Consider the following 18,425-nt stretch of genomic DNA (forward strand, 5'->3'; position numbering starts at 1 on the left):
TCTCTCTCTCTGTCTCTCTCTCTCTCTCTCCGTGTGTCTCTGCAAAAAGTTTTCTTATTTGCTGCAGTACACCGAAAAGTGCTTCCTACATTTTTGCTGGCCATTTTGTCTGCGCTTTTGACTTTGAGCATAATTTAATCGGATATTTGCTGCTGCTCCCATTTTATTATTTAAGTTTATTTCTCCAAGTTGTTGTTATACACAAATATATATATATATATTGGGAAGAGAGAGATTTTTACAGATTCCATTTGAAAGCGCACTAAACGAACCAACGACAAATAAATTCAATTTTAAATGCAATTTTCTTAGGCCCCAGAAAAACACACAAACTCTGGAAATTTTCGTATTGCCAATTTCCACACACACACAACAACAACAAGTGGAAAACAAAAGATTTTAATCATCTTAATTAGTTTACGGTTGTGTTTACAACTCCAAATCAAAATCAGAAACAAAACAAAAAATACAGAAATGTGGAAAACATTCAAACTGCGAGTAGCATGAAAAATTGCCCTGCCAAACAATTGTGCACATGGCTGCAATTGCTTTTTGTTACAAGCTCTCGACATCTCCAGCTGAGTGTGTGTAAGTGTAAGTGTATAGTATGTATGTGTGTGAGTGCATCGTGTTTGTTAGCCAAATTGAATTTATGACCTGTGGCGCTGCTTTCTCTCTCACACACAAACAGAGACAAACTCAACTGCTTGACTTGCGACATTGTTAAATTTCTGCCTTCTAATGGCCAAAAGGTGTTGCAGAAGCGTCTGTCTGTCTGTCTGTCTGTCCGTTTACATGTGGTATGCGCCTGTCACTTGCCTCAAATGGTTGCATGACTCTTTTAATATGCAGCCTAATGGAGTTTCACCAGCCACATCGCTACAAATTGCATTGGCCCTCAGATTTATAATCTGCTCAAATAAATCACTCGTCTCTCTAGTTATTTTTACTTTACAACAAAACCAGTAAAATTAATTTACGGCACACAAAAGTAAATTGAAACCGAACTCGAACTATGCTTCGCAATAAACTAAATGTTGTTTATTCATAGCCATAAACTTGGCCAAGAAAACCACAAAAAAAAAAGCTCTTTCTCTATCTGCATAAATATTGTAAATTGAATGACTTCCGGTGATAAACAAATTTATATATTTGCTTTGTTACCATGAAACTTAATTAATTCTTATTCGTATGCTGATAAGTCCAGCAAGTAAGTCATTAATAGTTGTCAGGCCCCTCTACGCGTGTTTCCTCGCTTGAGTCACGGACAATTTTCTTATCAAATTATTAATTAAAATATCACAATGCCATGCGCCTACTAATTGCTGATTATTCTTGACCTTGAACCGACTATGTTAAAAAGGGGCAAAGCATCCTGTTGCGGGGGCCTCGTTTAAATATAAATAAATCTCATTTATATTTAACTGCGACAGGATATATACATAAGTTAATCTTCAATTTATTAACTATTAGATAGTTAAGAAAAGTGTGGAATGAATTGACTAGAAGAAACCAAGTACTTCTCAAGAGAATAATCGAAATTTAAATAACGAAAGATGAAATTTTTGAAATTTCAAAGAGAGAATATAAAAATGAAAGAAGTATGGAAAAGAGAATAAATAGAAATAGTTATAAAGGGAGCAGGGAGCAGAAGGGACTCATATCCGATCCCATCTTAATTCCCTTGACTGACAATCTGGTATATTTTTTTTTGTACTCTAGAGAGTATTTTGAAAGTAATTGTTTATCAATATTTCAAGTATAGCCTTTGAAATATTTTGGTATTTGTTCGGTATTTAAATTTGGTATATTATCAAGGGGTAGCAGATCTCCTAAATTCGCTATTTTGAGTTTAATAGTATGTCGATATACCATACATATATTTCGGTATATTTTAGTATATTGTTGGTATATTAATTTGGTATATTTTAAGAATAATACCCCATTTTTTGGATTAATACCGATATACCAAATATACATTTCGGTATATTTTAGTATTTTGTTAGTATTTTAAATTTGGTATATTTTAAGAATAAAACCCTCTTGTTTGTCTTTATTAAAAATAGGTAACAGTATATATATTGCGGTATATTTTAGTATTTTGTTGGTATATTTTAAGAATAATACTGCACTCTTTTGGCTTTATTAAATGGATAACGTGTATTTCACAATCGAGCACACTCGATTTTATTACTTTATTACTTGTTACTATTCCCCGCATTTCAACACACTTAATATACCCTTTAGAATAATTTAAATACTGGGTCTGGTTTAGTGTTTATAAATACTGCTTTGTCTGATAAGCAACTTCCGACTTCAAGTACGTTTAGTCTGCCCCAATGAATAGATAATATTGTCTGCTGTCAGTCAAACCGAATGGCTATCTATTATAATACATTCCATAGTACGCATGCCAGTGGACGATGATGATAAAATTGTCTAGGGAAGGGGATCCGTGTACTGCTGTAACTCAAACTTGTTGTTTAGTTTTAAACACTTTTTTATTAAGTGGATACTACGATGATTAGATTAAGCTCCAATGCTGATTTGTTGCCATGTGTCAGGAAGTGACAAAAGACTTTCAAGTGGCAAAGATGATAAAGAATACAGCAGAAAACAGAATTATATATACTTCTTCTTTGAATAGTTCGTGAATTTGCCGTGTTTATAGTTACCACAAAAACTAGAAGCAAAATAAAGTTCTTGCCAGTATCGAAAGTACGGTTGTACTTGGCTGTGTGTGATTAGTCAGATTGTGGCGCGATTCGGCTTAATATCGATAGCAGTAATCACGATTGTATTAAATGGTATCGTCCGATATGCAAATCACAATTGGACTTTAATCGGATCGAAAGAAGCAGAAATACGGAACAGCCGCTAAAAACGATAGAAACTAATTAAAAATATTGATTAAATGCACCGAAGCACAGGAAAAGCTGATAGCTTTCGCACTCAGCTTAATTCGCCAGCTATAAAAGAGGTTGAGAAATCGCAAATCCTCAGCATTGTGGCAGCGATCATCAAGAAGTGAGCAACAACATGCCTTTCCAGCCAGAGTACAACTACAATCCCGACCAAAAGGTGTGGAGTGGCGTCGATGAGGATGCCATCTTCAATCCAGAACTCTCGCTGGGCGAGATCACCTTCAACGAGATGCGTCGCCATCCCCAGCTGACTGCCCAGATCTCGGCCACCGAGAACACAACTGTGACCTGGGAGGAAATGCATCTGAAGGCACAAAGTGTGGCCAGCTACTTGCGTAATCTGGGTTTGCATCAAACGGATATCATTGGCCTCATTGCCAGAAACACCACGCACTTGTCGGCCGTCATCTATGGTTGTCTCTTCAATGGCTTGGCCTTCCATTGTGTCAACATCAATCACACTCCGGCGACCATCGAGAAGCTCTACGGCATCACGAAGCCACGCGTCATCTTCTGCGATGGCGATGAGTACGAGAAGATCAGCAATGGCACCAAAAACCTGAACACCAAGATTGTCACAATGCGCAACCATCAGCCAGGCTCCACGCCCATTGAGGAGTTGCTGAACACGCCTATTCTTCCAAACTTTAAGCCCTACAAACTGGAGAAGGGCAACGATCAGACGCTGGCCATCATCTGCTCCTCAGGCACCACTGGAGTGCCCAAAGCTGTGACCAACGCTTACAGCCACAAGTTCTTCATGACCAGCAAGTGAGTTGAAGAGTTTGCTTTCCTTACATCTTTCCTTACTCAACTGTAATTCTTTTTCCCTTTCAGATATCTGACCACAGCTGATGTGCAGTATTGCCACAGCACTCCCGACTGGGTTACAGGACTCACCACCTATATTTCCAGCGGCATTCACAGCACAACTCGCATCGTCTGCGACGGTGCTTTTAATCCCTCTCTAGTCTTGAGCTTGATTGAGAAGCACAAGATCACCTGGTGGCTGGGACCGCCATCGATGATGGCTCTGATGGCCAATTGTCCCAACTTTGAGACCACCAAGATCGACAGTCTGAAGCACATGTTGTACGGTGGCATGTGCGCTTCCATCGAGGTGCAGGATCGCTTCCGCAAACGTCTCAATCCCGGCGCCTTGCAGTTTGCCTTCGGCTTCTCCGAGCTCGGCTCATCCAATTGCACACTCAACAAACACTACGATGAGAAGCCCAATTCGGTGGGTCGCGTCCTGCCAGGCATTAAGATTAAGATCATAAGTCCCTCGAATGAGGCGCTGCCACCCAACAAGTGTGGCGAGATCTGTGTGCATCCGGGACAGTATTGGGATGGTTACTACAACGATCCCGAGGAGACACGCAACATGCAGGATCGCGATGGTTGGCTCTACACCGGCGACACTGGCTACTTCGATGACGATGGCTTCCTGTACATCTCTGGCCGTATCAAGGACATGATCAAGTACAACGGCATCATGTACTATCCCAGCGAAGTCGAGGATGTCGTCACCCAGATGCCAGGCATTGCCGAGGTCTGTGTCTTTGGCCTGCACAGCGACACCACCTGGATGAAGACTGCCGCCGCTGTGGTGCTTCAGCGCGGTGCTCAAATCACTGGCGAGGATGTCTGCAAGTTCGTCAAGGAACGCGTTGACTCTGACTATCTGGAGATCCACGCTGGCTGTATTATTGTCAATGACATCAAGCGTCTGCCCAACGGCAAGACGAACCGAAATGCCATGAAGGAGTACTTCGAGGCCAATTATAAATAAGTCTACTTACCGCCTAGCTCAACTTTTTATTCATCTTTTTTTACACATTAATCCATATCAATAAAGACTATTTTTTGTATACAAAGTTGTCGAAGAGTTTGTAGTTTATTTGTCATTAGAGTAAAATAGTTTTTGCATTTCTTTTTATAGATCAATATAATTAAATTGACCTACTAGCTTTTGGATTATATTTTAAAAGATTAAAATTAATACAAATAAAATTTGAATTATCTTTCTTTTGCAGATGTCACTAAGCATAGTTGCCCACATAATGAAAGTAAAGAATTTTTTATACTTACCTTAAATGACTTATAAAAATAAGTTACTAGGTAAGTGGAAACTGTTGATTTGTTTTGGTTGTGTGTTTTGTATTGTTAATCAATAATCCATTAAGAAAAATAGTTCTATCTGTAAAAAAAAATAGGCTGCGTGTCTTCGATAAGATTAAAAAGTTGTGCCCACTGTCCATAACGTCAATTATTACTTATCTAAACTTTTGATAATAGGTATATAGTATATGTATCTGCAGTAATCTGTAAACACAAAAGACTTAGTTACTTTGAATCAATAGTTAGAATTGTCCGTAAACAAAATCCTAGAATTTATCACCCAATTACTCTAACTTTTCATTAATATTTCTGGGCAATAATTTATAAACATTTAACTTAACATAAAGTATACATAATATTAAAGACAGGTTTCCAAAGAGATAGTTTGCAAAGTTTTACTTTTCCTTTTAGGTAAATGTTGTCCCTAAAAATCTACAATTAGTAAATTGATATCCAATCAGAAATCAGTGGATACGTTGCCTTAAACTCTTTTTAGAACAATAAGCAAAGTCCCTCAATTGATTAGAATAAAGTCCTTAATTCAATTAGCAAGGGTTAAAGTCTTCTTTTATTTCCCACACTTCTTGTTTCTTCTTTTATTTCCCACAATTCATATTTCCATTTAGTTAAATGTTGTACCTAGAAATATGCAATCAGTGAAAATCTCCAATGAAACATCAATGGATCAATTTCTTTGGAACTATTCCTAGAACTAAATAGACTTTGCTGAATAGATAAATACGCATAAACAACTATCCATAATGACACACACAACATTTGAAATTGAGAACTACATTCGCATTTAATTGTTAGTTATAGTTGGCCTTAAACATAGTTCCGCAATTGATCAGAGTGAAGTGCTGTGAGCACACTTCCTTTAAATGGCTTGCAAAGCGAGTGAAACTCTTTCCGTTTCCGGTTGCTGGTTGCTTAATTAAGACAAACCCCAGCTAGTTGCCCCCGTTGCCCGTTGCTCGATGTATGCAGGCAACTCTTGTTATATTTACACAATGGGCAACCGCTTGGGGGCAAGTCAAGTTGTCGACTCTCGACTGCTGCTGCTGGCTGGTTGGTGTCAACTAGCTGCATCAATATGTTGTCCACACCCAAAGTATCCATTGCTGGGATCTACCATATTGTCAATGTGCATAATTTCACATCAGCAGCAGCAGCTGCAGGACGAGGGCAACAATAAGGAGCTAGGCAAGGATGAGAACGAGGTTGAGGCAGATGCGAGAACGCGCTGCAGCTGCAGCCAAGCTATTTGTATGCATTTGCCCAACTGAGCCCCGGCTGAGCACGTATTGCTGCCTTTGTCTTGGCAGCAACAGCAACTAGAAGAAGCAGCAACCAGAGGAGCAACTAAGGGGGAACGTCGCTTTGCCTGTGCTGTGGGTGCTGTGTTTTGGGCTCATTGTTGATTTCAACACAATTTAGTGTCTTATGCCATGTGTAGTATGTTGCTGCTGTCGCTGTTGTTGCTGTTGCTGCTGTTGTTGGTGTTGCTGCTGCAACGAGTTGGAGCTTTTGCTAAATACCTGCACATGGGCAGCAACAGCAGCCGCCTGACATGACCCCGAACACACAGCCAGCCTAAGCAAACAAGGCACAACATATGCACACACACATACACACACACTTTGGCACACTCACACACACACACACATACTTATACATACACGTGTGTATAGTAGATGTATGGAAAACAAAATGAGTTGCATGTTGATTAAGTCACCTGTACACACTTTTGCGCAGGCTGGCAGCTGAAAGAGCGGACAAGAGAGAGAGAGAGCGTGCGAGGGAGACAGAGAGCAGGCTTTACGGCTTTGCCAGGAAGTTGAGTTGTTGCTTTTTATGCAGTTGCTGCTGCCATCGGCGACGTCGTTGTCGGCGGCGTCTCCCATTGCTCTAGTTACTGCTGCTGCTGCCTCGGTTGCAGTTTCAGTTGTTGCTGCTGCTAAAAATTGCTTCATTAAGTGTTTCTTGTTAGCTCTCTCTGTAGCTTGTGTATTAGTAACGCTTTTATGCTAATGTCCTTCGACTGTCCCAGAAGAGTTGAGGCAACCCTAGTCCAACCCATAGAGAGACAGAGAGAGAGAGACAAACAGACCAATTTGACACTCGCTCTCTCAACAAAATATGCGTGTTTTTGAGCCAGCTTATGCATGTTCTGAATGCCATTACGTTCTCTCCACTGTGTGTGTGTGTGTGTGTGTGTATGTGTGGGTGGATGTGAATATGAATGCGAATAGAGATGCAATTTTTTGGCAAATTAACTGCCAACTCTTGAGTGGCACTTCGGTTAAGACATTCACTACTGCTTCAGCCAGCTTCCACCTTCAGCTCACAACGAAGTCAACGCTCAGTTCTTGTGCGTGCACAAACTGTTAAGATTTGCCATCTAAATTGGCAAACTAAATCATTGAAGTCTTACAGTAATATATTTTTACTAAATTATAAAAACCAAACGAAACTTGAACTTGTAGCTTGTAATTGCAAACAATATAAACTGTGGAAATGCTATTATAAATAATATTGAATAATCTCTTTATTCAATTTATTTTAAAACAAGTAAGAAAGTTACAGTCGAGTGTGCTCGACTGTGAGATACCCGCTACCCACTTTTAATAAAGGCAAAATATTGCGGTATCATTTTCAAAATATACCGAAAATACTAAAAAAATACTAAAAATATACCGAATAGTATGTTTGGTATATCGATATAGTACGCCATTCAAAATATACCATAGACGGCACAATGTGCCAGATTGTTGGCCAAAGCAACTAAGACCCCTAGTAAGTGGGCGTTTTTTCCCATACAAAAGTATTTATTTAATAAGTTCCACAATTTTTATCTGATCGCAACCAAATTTTCAGGAATCATAACTACTACAGTTATTATTGTATATACCAAAATTCGTAACTCTAGCTTTAAAATTACGCTTGTTATTCGATTTTTTTTCATTTGCGGCGGCGGAAGTGGGAAAAATTTGAAACAAACTTGATCTGCGTGCAAACATAACAAATGCTGTCGAAAAAAAATTATAGCTCTATCTCTTATAGTCTCTGAGATATAGGTGTTCATACGGACAGACGGACAGACACACAGACGGACAGACGGACAGACGGACATGGCTATATCGTCTCGGCTGTTGACGCTGATCAAGAATATATATACTTTATAGGGTCGGAGATGCCTCCTTCTACCTGTTACATACATTTCCTGTCGGCACAAAGTTATAATACCCTTCTACCCTATGGGTAGCGGGTATAAAAAAAGAATAATTTACAGATGGATTAAACCAATAAGAACTGACTTTCTTAGCTTGGAAAAATGCTCACTTGTGAACAATAGAAACATTGGAAATGCTATTAAAACTCTTCTTAGTATCATTATAAATATCAGAAAACTTTTAACATCTTTATTTAATTTATTTTAAGTTCATCGACTTTCACTTAGTAAAGTAATTATTTCAATAAGAAATTATTACACGATTGTGTAGAGAAAGAAAGCTTTCTCTCTTCAACATGTTTGTCAATTTGCTGGGAATTCGTATGTTTCTTTTATATTTATATTCTCATTTAATTTACATAAATTCATTTACTACTTTTATTAATTATTATGCATAATATCTTAAGCTACTAAGTTCATCGACTCGTATTTAGATTAATACTTATGTTAGTAGAAATTATTACTCGATTGTGTAGAAACTTTCTCCTTTCTCCCTTCAATAAGTTCGACAGCGTAGGTTTGTCAATTTGCTGGGAAGTCGTATTTTTATTTTATATTTATATTTCTTCTTAATTTATTTAAATTCACCTTACCTACTTTTATTAGTTATTATGCATAATATCTATGCTACTAAGTTCATCGACTCGTTATTAGATTAATACTTATATTAGTAGAAATGATTACTCGATTGTGTAGAAACTTTCTCCATTTCTCCCTTGAACAAGTTCGACAGCGTAGGTTTGTCAATTGGCTGGGAAGTCGTATGTTTATTCGAGCGACAACTACAACAACATCAGCTGCTTGTCAGCTAGTTAATTTGGAGGCAAACTCAACGCACACATATGTTGAGGCAAATGAAATGAAATGAAATGTAAATTGAAAAATATGCAAGAGCTGGCAATCAAGTTGTTCTTGTTCTTGTTGTTGTTGTCGAGTGCTGTTGTTGTTGTTGTTGTTGAGGACGACTTGTCGCTTGTTGGCTCTAATTGTCTCAATTTAAGCAGCCGCATAGTTTCAATTAGGCGCCAGGCGTTGCCTTCCCTTCCCCGTTCCCCCATTTCCTTTCCTCTTCTCTTGGTAATTTTAAATGTCAGCCCACATATGTGTATGTCTATGTATTTGTGTGTGTGTTGTGTATGCAAATTTTTAAGCTGTTTGCCTGCAAATTATGCCGTCACCGCGCACAGCAGCTAATAAAACGCGCTGCAAACTACGCGACGCTTGACTGATGAGGCAGCCGAGCGTTAGCCGTAATTTATGTTGCGGCAAACCGCCTGCCCCGCCCCGCCTCCCTTTTTGCCACTTGCCTCCCTCTGTTGCCTCTGCCCTTCACTGCCAACCCAATCAGTAGGTTACCTTTTCAGCAGACTCGACTGTTTATATTGCTTATTTAATATGTGCACGGTTGCCTGGATATTCTGCGCTGGCAGCCAAACATCCAAACCTGACTCTACTCTCTGCTTTGGCTGCGTCAACAATGCCTTTTATTGAGTTATGCCGCTCATTTGGAGGCGCCACCATAACAATGAGCTCATTGCGCCGGCATTAAATAGTGGCGCGTGTCAATTTGGCCCAGGTTTGAGTTGAGGCATTAGCTTTACCTGCCAGCCACGTTAACGCCGCTCACAACTCACAATTCGCAACCAACAACCAGCAACCAGCAACTGGCAACTGGCAACTGCAACAACAGTTGGCGCCCCCCCCGAAGGCAAACCGACAACTATATTAAATTTCACGCCTCAGCTGCCACTTTTTGTGTGTCAGTGTGTGTGAGTGTGTCTGGCACGCTTGTTTTGGCTGGATTTGTAAAGCAAACCAAGCACAAGGCTATAGCAAAACACAACAGTAAATCAAATTGAAAATTACAAATTACAAATTGAATAAAGGAATTTAGATGCAGCCAATTGAAGCTGCGGAAATATAATTAAAATTGTGCAGTGACAACCAAAGATAGAAAAAGTTTAGTAGTCATTAGATTGATAAGCGAAGAATGTGTGTGTCAAGTTAATACATTTCTTAGTCGAACTAGAGAAGAGAACATTTAAAACATTATAAAAGCATTATTTCAAAAAGTTTTCACATTTAGTCTTAGTCTCTTCATACTTAATAGTCATCATAAAGTTGTCAATGAAAATAATGATTAAATGTCTCCAATGTGATCTAATAGAATTGTAGTATAATATGATATATTAACACAATTTTAAGAAAGCAGTCTTAGTTAAAAAAATAAGAAAAGTCAAACAACATTTTAAAGCAAGCAAAAATACTAAAATAAATAAATTTTAAATATTTGCAATGACAGGAAGATGAAATATTTTAGATTATTTTGAGAACAGTCTTTGTGCAAATGTAAAATGAAAAATATTTAAGAGTTGAAACATATTTTGAAAGACTGTAAATTCATAAAATAGCCATATAAAATATCCATGCGAAAAGAACCTTTGCTCAAGCTATAAACTCTGAGTCATATCAAAGAGAGAAAAATGATTAAGCAGCTGCCAAGCAAGCCGAAGAATAGTCGAATTCACCAGACACAGTACATTAATAAATAAAGAATGTGTGCTTAAGGACAGTCAATACATATTTGTCTGCTTCAGAAATACTTGTAGTGGAAGCTACTCGTATTATGTACATTAGAAGTTAGAAGTGCATTATGTTGGCACTTTGTGTACGCAAGTAAAGCAGACCATCAATAGCTCTGTTTCGGTTTCTTATCAAACATTTACAGGCACTTGGCCAGTCAGTTAGCGCACAACGCTGCGTATACGTAACTTTTGGCGTTTTGTGGCGTTCTGGCCATGTGCAATGACTGCGCAAAACGCAGCCTAACTGGCTGCTGCCAACGACACTTGCCAAGCAGCAGTTTTGGGGTTCAGTTCATTTTTCATGCATTCAATGGCCACACAAAGCAACGCGCCAGACACTGGGCAGCAGCAGCAACAGCAGCAGCAAAGGGAGAGAAGCAGCAACTGTAGAAGCTGTTGAGGCAGCAGCAATGCAGCTGCTTGGCGTTTGTTTCCCTTTGTGCACTCTGGGGAGGTGAAGAAGCGACGGGGAGGGGAGGAGGCTGCTTTTCATATAACAACAATATTTTATGCTCAACTGTCTGGCTTTTTATGCATTTGTGCCGCCTCAGTCGCTGCTGCAGTCGCAGTCACAGCCATTGCCATTGCCGCAGCAGCAGTCGCTGCCTGCCTATGTGAAAAATTATACAAAAAGCTAAACGAAGAAAGAGAATGAGGGTAGAAGGGAGAGGGGCCAGGCCAAGTGTTTGCCATGCACTTGACTGTGTTATTTTTACGTCCCGGCCTGGCGCATAAATCAAGCCCAAGACCAAGCCCAAGCGTAGCCTGGGATAACTATTAAAGTGATGCTTAAAGATGCCAAAGTTGTGCTGCATGCAAAAAAAAAGCAATTTGAAGCGACAAATTTGATTGAACAAAGTTGCTGCGACGAAGCAATAGAAATGTATTTAAGCTTCACTGACTTGGACATTTGCATGCATGCCAAAGGCGTAACTGATGCCAAGCCAGGCGAACTCAAGTCAGGCTGAACAGAAGGCAAACAGAGCACAAATCAAAGCTCAAATGCAATTGCAATTGACTAACGCCGCAGCAGCAACAACAACAGCAGCAACAGAGACAACATCCTATAGAGGCAAGCGTCCGATTTCAAGCAGTAAAACAAACTTTGGCAGTGCACTTTTTATATTGCTGTCACAGTCAACGGAAGCTGAAACGGAAACGGAAACGGAAACCAGACTGCCCGCAGCATGCCGCCCTCTGCAGTACATGACTCCTTCCCTCCCCTCTTCTCGCTCCCCCCTTTCTATTGGGGACAGGACAGTGCAACTTGGTAACGTTGTGCTTCATATTTATTACACACACAAAACTTTTGCACATTAAAAAAGTCAAGTTTTCTTTCTTCTCCTTCTCCGTTTCCTTCACCCTTGCATCGTTGTTGCTTTGATAGCGCCACGTTTATCTTTCCAGCTGTAGAGCAGCTACACGAAATGGGTTTGGTTTAATTAGCCAACAAAACAAACGGCCAAATTGTCTAGAGCCAAAGCTTTTGCGCGAGTATTTCTATGCTCAAGACAACGAAACAACGAAATGCCACAATTTGCTGATAAGCACATAAATTTTACCCAATATCATATTAAGTTGTGTGCTCATCCTAAGCTACGCTATACCCTGCACTCAAATATGAATGGGGTATATACATATATATATGTTTAGTACTATAATGATGAATGCGTTGAATGTGTTAAAGTTATTAACAAACTCTTGTAATAACGTATACTTGATGCAGTGCCAAATTTCTTGTAGCATACTTTTCAGCGCAAGTTTCTTGCATAAAGGGAATTCTAAATAAATCTTGGCAGTTGCAGCAACTTTGACTGCTTTGCTTTTTTTTAATGGAGCGTGCAAAACTTTAGCTCAGATAAAAAGTTGACGTCACACAGGTATTCAGTTGCTTTTTTTCTTGCTGCTGCTGCTGTTCGAGGTTAGAGCAAACACTTGACGAAATTTGATGACAATTACCGAGCGGTAAGCATCAGCTATAATGGTATGTACAACTCGTTATTTGCTTAATGCGGCAATTACGCTCGGTTGGGTTGTCCTTTGTCCCAGTGTAAGTCTATCTGCGGGTCGTCCAGGGCAACCTGGCAACCCGACAACCCGACAACCCGACAAACAACGCAGCTCAACCCGAACTTAGTGTGTGGGAGCAACCCACACATACATGAAGCAAATGTGAGCACTGTCATTGGAGTGATTTTTATGCTCAGACAAACTGCAGCCATTTCTTTTGATAATGATTACCAACATGTTGTGCTCGTTTCACTGTTTCCTCATCTATCTCCACCCTGCTCATCTTGTTCGCTTTTGTCAGCTCTCATTCTTGCTAAATTTGCATATTTGCTTTTGCGCTCTTTACAGCATTTTTAATGACACATGAAATTTAATGCGAAAATGTTTTGGAAGATGAGTTACACATGACCTTGAGCTAGATGAGAATGTTTCGCGATAGAAGAAGATGCCAAAACTACATTTATGAAGATTGCAGCGCAGCTTAGAAAGAGCCAAAGAGATAAGCGATGGTAATTTGAAAATGTTACGAGTTTCAATTAGTTTTTATATGAAATTAAATTATTTTAATTATCTACATCACACTTAAAGGTTTATTTAATACAGTTTATTAGCCTAACATTACACATATTTGAAGTAGCCCAATAGTTGCTGCCATTTATCACTCGGTTTCAAATTCAGCAACAGCAACATTCTATTGGCCACTTTGTGGCTGCTGCTCAGCAACAAATTCGAGTGGCAATTGGTGACCTGCCACTTGTTTAATTTCTGTTTAACATTACGCTTAATGCATTTACACAATAACCATGCGTTGCAGCACATTTTGCTCCCGCCCACTGTCCCACTATAAAGCATTGCTAATGGCCTTATAATTACTGTCCACTTTCTGCGCGCAGCCACAACAAAATAATTGCGCCAAGTTTCGCAAATGGCAAGCTGCAAAAAAGAAAAACAACATTGCTAAGAAAATACGAGTACATAAAAATGCAGCAAGTTTCATTAACTAACCCAAGATGCTGCCAAGTTCTTGACTGGCGACCCAAAAAGTCGACGCAGGACAGCAGCAGCAAGCAGCAGCGAAGGCCAAAGAAAACAAGTGGCATCTACAGACGCATCCTTGGCATTTTTAAGCGACAGCTCAGCACTTAGCATCAAACATCAAAACGTATTTGAAATTAAGCAGAGTTTAATATTTCACAAAAAAATATGGGCAGCAACTTTACTTTTCTTATTGAAATACTGCAATTTTCATGTTGTTTTATAGCTGCGTTTTTAATATTTCTTTTGGTTATTATTGACTTGTTTAATATATAGCAATTCTTTAATTTTAATTTATACATTAGCACCATAAAAGTTTCCATATATACATAAATGCATTACAAACTTATTTTACAATTCTAAATAAATAATTCTACTGTTGGCACCGGATCCGTGCCTTGGTTGGTGTGCCGTTGCTCGTACTTCGAGCAATCCACTACTCGAAAACAACAACTTGTAGTGGATCAATATTTGCTGAAATCTTTATTATTTTCATTATATTTCGTACATTTCAATATAATTTCATAATTTTACTTACATTCGTGCTCTGCGCACACCTTCAAATCCCTATTTAATTGTTAACAATTATTTGCCTCTGCTTGGGCTCAAATACAAATTCAAATTAAATCACGCTGCCGAAATTTGCAGCTGCATTGCTACTTCTAGCGAACGTAACGGTGAAATTCCAATGCACAAAAGAGAATCACCGATTACAAATGCCCAGTAGGAAATGCGCTGGCAAAGCCCCAGTAGAAAATTTAGTTCGCCCGCCAACATTCCCCACCCCGTAATTCACTAGCATTCGCGTTGTGTATTACCAATTTTCAAATCTAATTTGGCTAGCTTTACGGCGGGGCGAGTCACAATACCTTCTGGAGTGCGCACTACGGCACTCCGTACCTGACCGTCTCTCGATCGGTGAACATCTACCACAACTCCTTTGGGCCAGCTGTTTCGTTTGCCATTCTCATCTGCGATAACAACAATGTCATTCACGGCGATCGAATCTGGCGGCGGATGGAACCATTTGGTACGGCGCGTAAGCGTTGGCAGATATTCTCGAATCCATCTTTTCCAGAACTGATCGGCTAACTGGCTCGAAATTCTGAATCCTTTGGCAAGCTTGTTACCATTTTGTATTTCGCTGTCTCGTTCACGAATTCCACTAGAGTGGCCCAAGAGGAAATGGTTCGGTGTAAGCGCTTCTGAGTCTGCCGATTCCAGTGGTACATATGTGAGTGGGCGTGAGTTGAGAATACCCTCCACATCAGCCAACGCAGCACGAAGCACTTCTTCTCGCAATCCACCAGGCGGCAAGATTTCCGTTAGAATGGACTTTGTTGAGCGTACCAATCTTTCCCATGCACCGCCCATGTGCGGTGAGCCTGGCGGAATGAACATGAACTCCATTTCTGGGTATTTGGTCTCCACATCCTTGGTCGATATACGCTCTACTTCATCTTTTAACACTCTACTCGCACCTCGGAAGTTAGTTCCATTATCGGACATCATTCGTCGCGGGCAACCACGTCTCGCTATAAATGCCTTTAGAATACAAAGAAAAGAGTCGGTTGACAGTGACGTTGCGATATCCAGGTGTACGGCACGAATTGTGAGGCATGTGAACAGAACACCCCAGCGCTTCTCGTGCCGTCGTCCAACAATGATGTCGATGGGCCCAAAGTAATCCACTCCTGTATAGGTGAACGGCGCCATGTGGTGCGCCAAACGCTCGCGCGGTAGACTTCCCATTTCTGGAGGCCTAGGACGCGCGCGCCTCATTCGGCATGCTGGACAAGTTTGAGAAACCTCTCTCACCAAGGCTCTCAGACCAAATATCAGGAATTTTTGCCGTAGTGCATTGACCACGATCTCGTCGTACAGATGATGGTACCGGCGATGATACGACTCAACCAGCAGAAATGTAAATCGATGTCTTCTTGGTAGGATTATGGGTCGCTTTAGGTTTACTTCGACTCCTTCTATTAGGTCGATTCTTCCCTTGACGCGCAGTATGCTTACTTCGTCCAAGTACGGAGAGCATTTGAATAGCTTGCTCTTCCGATCCATAATACTGCTTCCGTTTTCAAGCATTTCATCTCGCTGAAATACTCGGTTTCCTGGCACACTCGTATTAGAATAATATCCATCTCGATTGGCCGTTCAAGTAATAGTAACTTCTTCAATTCCGATCCCATGCTCTTCTTGACAATAGATCGCAAGAAATCCAATACTCGCAACTGTGCGGCTCTTAATCTCTCCAGTTTGCTGAATCTTTCTGGGTCTGGTGAGATACAGCTCAAAGGTGACATGGCTTCCAATTGCTCTTCGACGTGTTGCAGAATAGTATGGCTATGTTGGCTCGCATCAATGTTCATCTGCGGCCACTGAGAGTCATCCGAATATAGAAATTGAGGCCCTCTGAACCACCTATTCTCTTCGTTAATGACAGGCGTTCTTGTCCATTTGGTACCATCGTCGGCCACATTTTGCGCTGACGGGACCCATCTCCAGTTACTCACATCTGATCCTTCTAAGATTTCGCCAATGCGGAGTGCAACAAATTGGTGAAATTTACGAACATCCGAACGTATCCAGAATAGAACGTCTCTAGAGTCTGTCCAGAATACTTTCTTGTCAACGTGTACTGACATTTCAGACTCGATACATCTGGCCAACCTCAGCCCCAAAACAGCAGCCATGAGTTCCATGCGAGGTATCGAAATTGGTTTCAATGGAGCAACCCTTGTTTTCGACGCTACAAGACTGCAATGAACTTGATCTTCTACTTCAGCTCGGATGTATACGACGGCAGCGTATGCATTAACACTTGCGTCTACAAATGTATGCATTTCCAGACATCTAGCTGCACTAACTCCTTTCAAACATCGGGCTATACGCAGATTGTTTAACGTTGGCACCAAATCCAACCAACGACGCCAGTCTGCCTCGTCTTCTTCTTTGAGCGGCTCATCCCATCCGACTCCACTCCTCCATATATTTTGCAGAATGATTTTTGCGCGTATGTTGAAAAATCCAACAATTCCAAGGGGGTCGAATATGGTCATAATCATGCTCAGGACGCGGCGTTTAGTTGGCCGACCATCCAGAGCCTTTGCGATCGTATCTGGCTTCACCATAAACGTTAGACAATCTTCTCCAGGTTGCCACCACATGCCCAGAACCTTTTCCGGACCAACATCTGGGTAACAAATTGGCTTGTCCAACATGTCATATCTATTCTCAAGAGCACAGACCACTGCTTGAGAATTGGATGTCCAGTGTCGCATGTCAAATCCTCCACCAGCATGAATTAGTTTTACAGCCTGGGCCAGCTTTGTCATCTCAGCTACTGAGTCCACAGACTGAAGCCAGTCATCGACGAAAGTGTTGCCGCAAATGGCTTTTACGGCCTCGGGATATTCAGCTTCATATCGTTGAGCATTGCGTTTCAAAACGTAACTCGCCAAGGAAGGTGAACACGATGCTCCAAAAGTCATAACTTGCATGACGTATACCTCCGGTGGCCGTTGCGAGTTTCCATCACGCCAGAGGAATCTCTGAGCTGCCTGATCCTCTGGTCGCACCCTCACTTGGTGGAACATTTCGCGTATGTCTCCCGAAATAGCAATTGGGCGTTCTCTGAAGCGTATTAGAATGCCCATCAATGATGCAAGTGTGTCAGGACCTTTTAGCAGGCAGTCGTTTAGAGACACTCCTTGGATCTTCGCTGCGGCGTCCCACACTAAACGTGTCTTCTTCTTGTTAGGGTTGGTGACGGTAAAGATAGGAAGAAACCATGTTATATCTTTACGCGCCAACTCACTATCATCCAGGCGTCTGATGTAACGATTTTCCTTATAGTTTTTCATCGTCGTTAGCATGAAGTTGCGTAACTGCGGATCTTTCGACATTTTCGATTCAAGACATTTTAGTCGCTTAAGACACATTTCATAGGAGTCAGGCAAGACCACTTTGTCGAATCTCCACAGTAATCCAGTTTGCCACCTTTTCTCGTCTGCCAAGAACGTTGTCGTTGCTTCCATGATTTGCATCGATCGCGCATCGTCTTTGGATCGTAATGGATTGATCGTAGCGACAATTCCCAGAGATTCCAAAGAAAAGTACTCTTTCAATGCAACATCCAAACTGCCAGTCTCACTACATTGGCAAATATGTAGCAGGCGTGGAATCGATGAGTATTCCTTTGCTGAGCGGCCGTAAACAGCCCAGCCAAGCCTGCAGCGTGCTGCAATAACATCGTCGTCTTCACTTTCATGCAACTCCAGCGGAATAGTCCATTTAATGTTGTCGAGTCAATGATGATTCGTGCTCGTACGTTGGAATAGGGATCTATAGGCAACGTACAGAGGTGACTCGAGACTCCAATAATTGCTGGTCGAGGCTTTGCTCTGGTAGGTCGAGATCAGACACTGTTCGCACACTTTTCAGAGTGTATCGCTGCGATTCCATTCTCGTAGTTGATACAGTGATGTCCAACGATTGCGAATTGTTTTC

At 40.9% G+C, this 18,425-nt stretch overlaps 2 protein-coding genes across 2 annotated transcripts; one reads left to right on the forward strand and one right to left on the reverse strand.

The window, feature by feature from the left end:
• The first annotated feature begins 2,985 nt into the window (after window positions 1-2,985).
• Window positions 2,986-4,801, forward strand: LOC132798709 (uncharacterized). The gene is made up of 2 exons (XM_060810666.1): window positions 2,986-3,695; window positions 3,762-4,801. Exons 1-2 carry the CDS (start codon window positions 3,040-3,042, stop codon window positions 4,714-4,716), a joined length of 1,611 nt encoding a protein of 536 aa, XP_060666649.1. The 5' UTR covers window positions 2,986-3,039; the 3' UTR covers window positions 4,717-4,801.
• A 9,510-nt stretch (window positions 4,802-14,311) lies between these two features.
• On the reverse strand, window positions 14,312-17,821 carry LOC132798170 (uncharacterized). The gene is made up of 3 exons (XM_060809924.1): window positions 16,784-17,821; window positions 14,446-16,010; window positions 14,312-14,388 (listed from the first exon to the last, which is right to left on the reverse strand). Exons 1-2 carry the CDS (start codon window positions 17,819-17,821, stop codon window positions 14,703-14,705), a joined length of 2,346 nt encoding a protein of 781 aa, XP_060665907.1. The 3' UTR covers window positions 14,312-14,388; window positions 14,446-14,702.
• Between the last annotated feature and the right edge of the window lie 604 nt (window positions 17,822-18,425).

The sequence above is a fragment of the Drosophila nasuta genome, chromosome 2L, assembly GCF_023558535.2.
Source record: "Drosophila nasuta strain 15112-1781.00 chromosome 2L, ASM2355853v1, whole genome shotgun sequence".
In the NCBI taxonomy this organism is placed as follows: Eukaryota; Metazoa; Arthropoda; class Insecta; order Diptera; family Drosophilidae; genus Drosophila; species Drosophila nasuta.

Bases quoted from the DNA above. Each gene is read 5' to 3' on its own strand.
- LOC132798170 (XM_060809924.1), bottom strand. From the start codon at position 17,821: ATGTCGAAAGATCCGCAGTTACGCAACTTCATGCTAACGACGATGAAA. The intron at 16,011-16,783 runs GTTAGTGCAGCT...CGAGTATTTCAG, and splicing joins TAGCCCGATGTTTGAAAGGA to CGAGATGAAATGCTTGAAAA.
- LOC132798709 (XM_060810666.1), top strand. From the start codon at position 3,040: ATGCCTTTCCAGCCAGAGTACAACTACAATCCCGACCAAAAGGTGTGG. The intron at 3,696-3,761 runs GTGAGTTGAAGA...TTTCCCTTTCAG, and splicing joins AAGTTCTTCATGACCAGCAA to ATATCTGACCACAGCTGATG.